Source organism: Conger conger, chromosome 4 (assembly GCF_963514075.1).
Source record: "Conger conger chromosome 4, fConCon1.1, whole genome shotgun sequence".
Classification (NCBI taxonomy): domain Eukaryota; kingdom Metazoa; phylum Chordata; class Actinopteri; order Anguilliformes; family Congridae; genus Conger; species Conger conger.
In genome coordinates, this window is record NC_083763.1 from 1,116,399 (window position 1) to 1,126,398 (window position 10,000).

The 10,000-nt window shown below is 51.7% G+C and overlaps 1 protein-coding gene across 2 annotated transcripts in view; it reads right to left on the minus strand.

Moving 5' to 3' along the window:
• si:ch211-51h4.2 (uncharacterized) overlaps positions 1-10,000 on the minus strand; it is a 121,351-nt gene that overhangs the window by 74,550 nt on the left and 36,801 nt on the right. For both annotated transcript variants that reach the window (XR_009708642.1, XM_061240638.1), the window contains exon 7: positions 6,047-6,112. Coding sequence is in view for 1 of the 2 variants with exons in the window: in XM_061240638.1 (XP_061096622.1) it covers positions 6,047-6,112 (66 nt within the window). In the remaining variant the exon portion in view is untranslated. The remainder of the gene's footprint in view (positions 1-6,046; positions 6,113-10,000) is intronic.

A 10,000-nucleotide genomic window follows, 5' to 3' on the forward strand; every position in this document is an offset into this window, starting at 1 on the left:
ACACCCCCCAACCACACAAACCACTCAACACCCCCCCCAACTACACAAACTCAACACACCCACCAACCACACAAACTCAACACACCCCCCAACCACACAAACTCAACACCCCCCCCAACTACACAAACTCAACACACCCACCAACCACACAAACTCAACACACCCACCAACCACACAAACTCAACACCCCCCAACCACACAAACCACTCAACACACCCCCCAGCCACACAAACAACTCAACACACCGACACAGAGACACAGAGAGACACAGGGACACAGAGAGACAGAGAGACAGAGAGACAGGGAGACAGGGAGACAGGGAGACAGGGAGACACAGAGACACAGAGAGACAGGGGGACAGAGAGACAGGGAGACAGGGAGACACAGAGAGACAGGGGGACAGAGAGACAGGGAGACAGGGGGACAGGGAGACACAGAGAGACAGGGGGACAGAGAGACAGGGAGACAGGGAGACACAGAGAGACAGGGGGACAGAGAGACAGGGAGACAGGGGGACAGGGAGACAGAGAGACAGAGAGACACAGGGAGACACAGAGAGACAGGGACACAGGGACACAGGGACACAGGGAGACACAGGGAGACGGGGAGACGCAGGGACACAGGGACACAGGGACACAGGGACACAGGGAGACACAGGGAGACGGGGAGACACAGGGAGACACAGAGAGACAGGGACACAGGGAGACACAGGGAGACGGGGAGACACAGAGAGACAGGGACACAGGGAGACACAGGGACACAGGGACACAGGGAGACACAGAGAGACACAGAGAGACAGGGAGACACAGAGAGACAGGGACACAGGGACACAGGGACACAGGGAGACACAGGGACACAGGGAGACACAGAGAGACAGGGACACAGGGACACAGGGAGACAGGGACACAGGGAGACAGGGAGACAGGGACACAGGGACACACAGAGAGACAGGGACACAGGGAGACACAGAGAGACAGGGACACAGGGAGACACAGGGACACAGGGACACAGGGACACACAGAGAGACAGGGACACAGGGACACACAGAGAGACAGGGACACAGGGAGACACAGGGACACAGGGACACAGGGAGACACAGGGACACAGGGAGACACAGGGACACAGGGACACAGGGAGACAGGGAGACAGGGACACAGGGACACACAGAGAGACAGGGACACAGGGAGACACAGAGAGACAGGGACACAGGGAGACACAGGGAGACAGGGAGACACAGAGACACAGGGACACAGGGACACACAGAGAGACAGGGACACAGGGACACACAGAGAGACAGGGACACAGAGGGACACAGGGACACAGGGACACAGGGAGACACAGGGAGACAGGGAGACAAGCTTAAACATGATCATCCAGTCAGGCGTCACGCCTGCTGCCCATGTCGATTCATCAGGATCTGAGCCCTCCGGCTCTCCGTAGGAAACAGCCAACCGCAATCAGTCAGCTGGACACCAGCCAGCAGACTGAAAATATGCAGATTATACATGTACACACACTCACAGATATGCCTGCCCCACACATAAAATATAACTGATAGTTCACCGCCAAGAAACATTAAAGTGCTTGATTAGTCTTATTACATTACACAGAGCAGCGCGCAAACTGATCTTCTCTGCCAATAACAGTGAATTATTCATGGGGCAGAATTTGTCACCAGCGTTTCTACAGGGGAGCTGGGAGGCCTTAATTAAAACCAGGACGTGCTGCTCTATAAGTAAGAGAGGACTTAAGGGCCCCTGAGATCCAGTGTACACTAAACCTGGGTGTTATGAGCCACCAACTGATAATATTTAGCCTGAGAATAGCTGAATGTTTCTTTTGAGAGAACGCTATAAAAAACACTGAAGTACACGGCCTATTTTAAACACACACTAATGAGCACAAGTGGTATAAGGAGTGCTGCACTAAGTCTGCCAAGAAAGTAACCCCTCCTACACACACAGGCACACACAGGCACACAGACACACAGACACACAGACACACAGACACACAGACACACAGACACGCACAGGCACAGGCACAGGCACAGGCACAGGCACAGGCACAGGCACAGGCACACACACACACACACACACACACACACACACACACACACACACACACAGACACACAGACTCTCTCTCACACACACACACACACACACACACAGGCACAGGCACAGACACACACAGACACACACACACACACACACACACAGGCACAGGCACAGACACACACACACACACACACACACACACACACACACACACAGGCACAGGCACAGACACAGACACAGAGACTCACACAGACTCACACACACACACACACACACTCACACACAGAAGCACACACACACACACAGGCACAGGCACAGACACAGACACAGAGACTCACACACACACACTCACACACAGAAGCACACATAAATAAATAACAACCTGAGTCACGTCAGTAAAGAGGGATGAAAGACGACAGCAGTGGTACAGTCAGCGTGCCGACGGACGCATTCTAACCCCAGGCCCACAGCCACCCCGGCTCCTTCTGGAGAGAATATCACAGTCCGTTTCATCTCCCTTTATCTTCTGTTTATTTAAAGTTCAGAACAATGGCACACATCTCAAAATGAAAAGGGTCTGATGTTCTAAATTTGGGTCCATCTGTATTCGGTTTGAAGGCACCTTTAATCACGTAATTAAACACAAAGCTTGTCTGTTCTTTTACAACATGCAACTTGATCACAGAAACACTTTGGAACAGTAATGATGGTGCAATTCACAATAAAAGGAGAAAAAAAACCCAAAGTCACTTGAAAAAGAAAAATAAAACATTTTACAACAGTGACATGCATATCACCATCAAAAGAAAATGATTTATGAAGAGGAGAAATATGGAAGCAAATGAGAGTGCTGCAGTCCTGTGGTTCAGAAACATGCGGCTGAATTTACACGGCACTTCAACACTGGAACACAAGAGAGCAGTCACTAGACCACAGGCCCTACAGGAGATGAATAATGAGTCCATTTCTGGGGTTATAAAGCGGAAGCACTCCTTTAAGCACTCGTAACATTCATGACCTGCATATCCAAGCTGCTTATTCTCTTTCTATCATTTTATTTTTTACCCTAAATAAAGCACCAATGTATTATTCAAGTTTCTAAGACGGATCATATTAAGAATTATGTGTAAATAAAAGTGAAATATGCACTGTTGTCCTGGCACTGTGCCAGCTCCTCCTCTATATCACTGCATCATGAAATATTAATAACTGCCACACGCCGGGCGGAAGTCCGGTCATATTAATAACCGCCATACGCCTAGCGGAAGTCAGGCAGCCGCTCCGCTGGAGCGTGTCCGCAGAAAATCCCTTCCTCTCCAAACACGCCTCGGTACACTTAAATATTTATGCTTTAAATAAACAATGTGTTTACAGGACTTAGTTGGGCTTCCCTTTAATCATTTCCGGTCGGCTTGAGGTTACGGAGGACGGGATACTAGATAGAGAGGAACGCACACCTGGCACACGCTGCTGCCTGAAACAGCGCCATGCAAATAACGGCTTGAGAGAAGAGAAAACCCCAGGTTCACAAACCGCCAACAACACGTGACGCCCACAGGGCACGTCCGCGGAGAAAACATGCAGCGGGATAATGAGAGCTGTTTGACAGTTATTCAGTCAAAAGCTGACATGACTCACATGATTCATGTGTGCAAGGACGAGTTGATATGAAAATGACTCACGCACACTGACCTGATTCATGCGTGTAAGAAGGTCCCCACAATGACGTGTCGGATGTGTGTAAGTCGGTCCTCATTCTGATATAACTTCTGGAGAATGTGTGCACTCTACGGCTCTGTAGTCATACCACAGATGGTCTTTGGTTAATTGGGCTCATTTTCTTGTTTTAGGGCGAGTGTGAAGGAGTGCAGACTACAAACTGCCGTAAAATTCACCGAGGCCCTTCTGGAACATACGGAGCCTTCTGGAACATACGGAGCCTTCTGGAACATACGGAGCCTTCTGGAACATACGGAGCCTTCTGGAACATACGGAGCCTTCTGGAACATACCGAGCCTTCTGGAACATACCGAGCCTTCTGGAACATACGGAGCCTTCTGGAACATACGGAGCCTTCTGGAACATACCGAGCCTTCTGGAACATACCGAGCCTTCTGGAACATACGGAGCCTTCTGGAACATACGGAGCCTTCTGGAACATACGGAGCCTTCTGGAACATACGGAGCCTTCTGGAACATACCGAGCCTTCTGGAACATACGGAGCCTTCTGGAACATACCGAGCCTTCTGGAACATACCGAGCCTTCTGGAACATACGGAGCCTTCTGGAACATACCGAGCCTTCTGGAACATACCGAGCCTTCTGGAACATACCGAGCCTTCTGGAACATACGGAGCCTTCTGGAACATACGGAGCCGTCTGGAACAGCTGTGGAGCCACAGCTGTAGAGCTCCTGGACTCTGTCAGGCAGACCATTTTGCACAGGTCACTTCTCATCCGCTTTCGGGTGTACGATGTGATGCAAAGCAAGCTTTCAAATCTCAGCCAAAGGAATGAACGCACCTCAATTCAAAATACCCGCTCCGATTCAACCAGGTGTGAAATTCTATTCTAAGATTTTCTTGATAATTTCTTGGGACTGCTCTGTGTTGGACACAGGCGTGTACTGCTTTTGGTCATATATAAAATGAACACTAGTGGATGCACGGATCTGTACTGACATGTCTGTGTTGAGGCCATTGTCCAGTGGGGTATTGGGGGTACTGTCCAGGTGTGGGGTACTGTCCAGGTGTGGGGTACTGTCCAGGTGTGGGGTATTGTCCAGGTGTGGGGTACTGGCCAGGCGTGGGGTACTGTCCAGGTGTGGGGTATTGTCCAGGTGTGGGGCACTGGCCAGGTGTGGGGTATTGTCCAGGTGTGGGGTATTGGCCAGGTGTGGGGTACTGATCAGGTGTGGGGCACTGGCCAGGTGTGGGGTATTGTCCAGGTGTGGGGTATTGACCAGGTGTGGGGTACTGGTCAGGTGTGGGGTACTGGCATACAGGATCCATTACAAATGAATGGGAAACTGTGATACACAACCGGCAGACCCCCACATGCCATCACAGCTGTGCCCAGCGTGTGGAGTGGTTCTGCTCCCAGCGTGTGGAGTGGTTCTGCTCCCAGCGTGTGGAGTGGTTCTGCTCCCAGTGTGTGGAGTGGTTCTGCTCCCAGTGTACGGAGTGGTTCTGCTCCCAGTGTACGGAGTGGTTCTGCTCCCAGCGTGTGGAGTGGTTCTGCTCCCAGTGTGTGGAGTGGTTCTGCTCCCAGTGTACGGAGTGGTTCTGCTCCCAGTGTACGGAGTGGTTCTGCTCCCAGTGTACGGAGTGGTTCTGCTCCCAGTGTACGGAGTGGTTCTGCTCCCAGTGTACGGAGTGGTTCTGCTCCCAGTGTGTGGAGTGGTTCTGCTCCCAGTGTACGGAGTGGTTCTGCTCCCAGTGTACGGAGTGGTTCTGCTCCCAGTGTGTGGAGTGGTTCTGCTCCCAGTGTACGGAGTGGTTCTGCTCCCAGCGTGTGGAGTGGTTCTGCTCCCAGCGTACGGAGTGGTTCTGCTCCCAGCGTGTGGGCGGCATTGACGTCTTTTGTACTGATTTTGTAAAATGCAAATATCACTCATTCTGGGAGCACAACACAACACAGAAAATTCAGAATACTGTAATTATTGCTGATGATTATGCACATTTCTTTGTTGTGTTATCGGTTTCAGTAATTTGTGGCAGGCTGAGTATTGTGGGCAGTTCTTACTGCACTCTTGTGAAAGAAGGAATACAGCTAGTTTAACCCTTTAAGGCGCAAATCCAGTATGACGTGGCTCCACCCAAAACTGGTTTTGAACTTGGTTGAAAAAATGTGGTTTTAAAAAAAAAAAAAAGGTGGTTGAAAACTCCACCCCAGCTGGTGTGTGGTGAGAGTTCTGGCACAAAATGGCCACCACTGCATCCCCAGGTGGGCGCTGCACATGTGTTACAGGTAAGCAGACGGCATGGTACCTGAGCTGCAGGAGTTCAGCGTAGGCCTCGCTGCCCGCCAGGGCATAGCTGATTCCGATGGACACACTGCAGGGAGAGAGAGAGAGAGACGCGTTAGCAACCAGCCTCCCCTTACACACAACAATCACACTCCTCTACCGCGAGAGTAATTAGCGTCCTCCACGGGCAGGGTGATTAGCATTCTGCAGGGCTACAGGAACGAGCTTTCTCCACCGACAGACCAATTAGGATCCTCTCCCGCTCACCTCTGCGTCAGAGACTGCTCGACCGCTGATTGAACGCGGATGCTAATATTCCGCGCAGAGCTACGAATAAGAGAACACAAAATCGGGAGAACAAACAGAATCATTAGTGCTGAACGGCGTGAAGGAATCAGGAGGCAAAAGAACAAATTTAGCCGACGTCTTTTCCCTCGAACACCCTGATGACTGAAGGCAGCAACAAAAGGCCCATTCTCCAACAGCTCATCCGTGACTGTACTGCGTCTGTAGCATGCGTGCGGACAGCGTGAACACTGTACTGCGTCTGTAGTGTGTGCGGACAGCGTGAACACTGTACTGCGTCTGTAACGTGCGGACAGCGTGAACACTGTACTGCGTCTGTAGTGTGTGCGTGCAGCATGAACACTGTACTGCGTCTGTAGTGTGTGCGGACAGCGTGAACACTGTACTGCGTCTGTAACGTGCGGACAGCGTGAACACTGTACTGCGTCTGTAACGTGCGGACAGCGTGAACACTGTACTGCGTCTGTAACGTGCAGACAGCGTGAACACTGTACTGCGTCTGTAGCGTGCGTGCAGCATGAACACTGTACTGCGTCTGTAGTGTGTGCGGACAGCGTGAACACTGTACTGCGTCTGTAACGTGCGTGCAGCATGAACACTGTTCTGCGTCTGTAACGTGCGGACAGCATGAACACTGTACTGCGTCTGTAGTGTGTGCGGACAGCGTGAACACTGTACTGCGTCTGTAACGTGCGGACAGCATGAACACTGTACTGCGTCTGTAACGTGCGTGTAGAGAGCGTGAACACTGTACTGCGTCTGTAGTGTGTGCGGACAGCGTGAACACTGTACTGCGTCTGTAACGTGCGTGTAGAGAGCGTGAACACTGTACTGCGTCTGTAACGTGTGTGTAGAGAGCGTGAACACTGTACTGCGTCTGTAACGTGCATGTAGAGAGCGTGAACACTGTACTGCGTCTGTAACGTGCGTGTAGAGAGCATGAACACTGTACTGCGTCTGTAACGTGCGTGTAGAGAGCGTGAACACTGTACTGCGTCTGTAACGTGCGTGTAGAGAGCGTGAACACTGTACTGCGTCTGTAACGTGCGTGTAGAGAGCGTGAACACTGTACTGCGTCTGTAACGTGCGTGTAGAGAGCGTGAACACTGTACTGCGTCTGTAACGTGCGTGTAGAGAGCGTGAACACTGTACTGCGTCTGTAACGTGCGTGTAGAGAGCGTGAACACTGTACTGCGTCTGTAACGTGCGTGTAGAGAGCGTGAACACTGTACTGCGTCTGTAACGTGCGTGTAGAGAGCGTGAACACTGTACTGCGTGTGTAGAGAGCGTGAACACTGTACTGCGTCTGTAACCTGTGTGTAGAGAGCGTGAACACTGTACGTGCGGACAGCGCGGGCGGTGCTGGATGGTGGTGGTTGTGGAAGAGGGCGGGCGGGACGGGGTCAGGACAGGAATACGGACGAGCAGGCGAGCCCTGCACCCGCAGGCTGACGGGGAGAGGTGTCGGGCGGGAGGGTCGTCATTAATCTCCGTGAGGGATCGCTGGGTGTCCGGGCCGATGACGCGGCGGTATTAGCGGGCGCCCGTGGGGGTGGGGCGGCGGGTGACAGAGAGGCATTGATCCAGGCCTAAGCCTCTCCAGCACAATGGAGAGGCTATCGATCGCGGGGGCGTTACTGAAACCTGTCTAACCGCCGATAACAAGGAGGATTCCTCCAGCCTGCTGCCGCATGGTAAAGCCACCAAACACCACCGCCGTGGGTCTCTTTCACTGCCTCTGTTCTCCTCTCCGTCACACAAACACGCGACGCCATCCCACTCAAAGCATGCCGCTTGTTTCTGTTTGTTGACATAAAGAAAAAACATTACAGAACAGAATATACACATCTGCCCTGAAACCAGACAGGGAGGAAATAACGCATGATACATTTTTTTTTTATGACAACAAAAAAAGTAACTTTGCGACTCCAGAGGAGAGACTGGAGCGGGCGTTCCGCAGAAGGGGCAGAGGCAGGCCCAGACAGGCCCAGGCGCTGTGTAAATGCAGAAGAGGCAGAGGCAGAGGCAGGCCCAGGCGCTGTGTAAATGCAGAAGAGGCAGAAGATTCCCATACAGGCCCAGGCGCTGTGAAAATGGTGGGAGGAAGCGGAGCTGGCTGAGGAACGTCCCACACGGGCCGCGGCAGGGGAGGGAGGGGCCGTCGCTCGCGGCGACAGCGCTGACCTTTCACACTGAAATACCGCCGTACCGCCGTACCGCCATACCGCCATACCGCCATACCGCCATTCTGCGCTGGAGGGGTCGGGGACTGGATGGAGTTATGGCCACGCCCCCTGTCTCTGGCCCTCGGGGGCCGTTAGCCTCCGCGCGCCCGTTAGCCTCCCGGTTCGATCCCCCGCCTGGGTGTGTCCAAGTCTCCCCGACCAAACCCCGGCGAGGGAAGCGCTTTGGCCGAAACGCTGTCCGTTTACTTTAACCCTTCAGCTGCTGGTCACATGAATGAAATGGCCGAGTGTAGTCACAGCTCAAGCGCTTCGGAGGCCCTAAACCAGAAGGAAGCGGGGCAACGGACCGTTTACAGCAGCTCAGCGATGGATCCTGTACACCAGCAATGACGGATTTTCAGCTTTATCTGACATGACGGCGTGCGTTCAAACCTGAGAATATACACCTGCAACATACATCATGAACAAGACACTAATCACATCCAATTACTCCGCCTCTTAAATCAAAACCTCTTTATAACGAGCTCACAGCTCCCCTCACGCGGAGGGAAGGCCTTCGGTGATGGGATGTGACTGGCAGCCAGACCGGGATGTTTAAATAAAACCTTTTACAGTCTAATGCTGTGGAATCCTGCAGGTTCCAGAAATGTGTCAGTGAAACAAGTGAAGAAGAATGTGGGCTCATACAAAAGATCATTTTGCTCAGAATATTGAGAATATTGGCGTTTCATCTCATAATCTCACATCGGGGATCCGGGATTTGCAGCGTAAAGCTCAGCAGGGGTGAGAGCTAAGTTCTTAATTTTATTATTTTATCCAACTACCTCAACGAATAATGCGTTATGTGTCTTTAAAGATTATCTGTACAAAAGCATTGGCAGGATCCTCATATACCTGTGAAGGAACGTTATCCGTTTCCAAACTGCACATAAACACACAGGCACTCAAATATTATCCTTTCCTTCCCGACATTAATCAGGGATAGATTTGGCATCAGCTACATAAAAAGTGCATCCTTCTGTAGTATATCTATATATCTATTGCAGTTTTCCCCAGAAAAGCCTTACAGTCATATGAAGCCTTACAGCCATATGAAGCCTTACAGCCGTATGAAGCCTTACAGCCTTATGAAGCCTTACAGCCGTATGAAGCCTTACAGCCATATGAAGCCTTACAGCCGTATGAAGCCTTACAGCCGTACGAAGCCTTACAGCCGTACGAAGCCTTACAGCCTTATGAAGCCTTACAGCCGTATGAAGCCTTACAGTCATATGAAGCCTTACAGCCGTATGAAGCCTTACAGCCGTATGAAGCCTTACAGCCGTATGAAGCCTTACAGCCATATGAAGCCTTACAGTCATATGAAGCCTTACAGCCGTATGAAGCTGTGGCCAGCACGCTCAACACATCCTCCATGTTCAGTGTTCTGGATCCTTCTACCTCGCCCTGATGAACAGGGGGGGCTGGGTTTGGACCACCCTGCG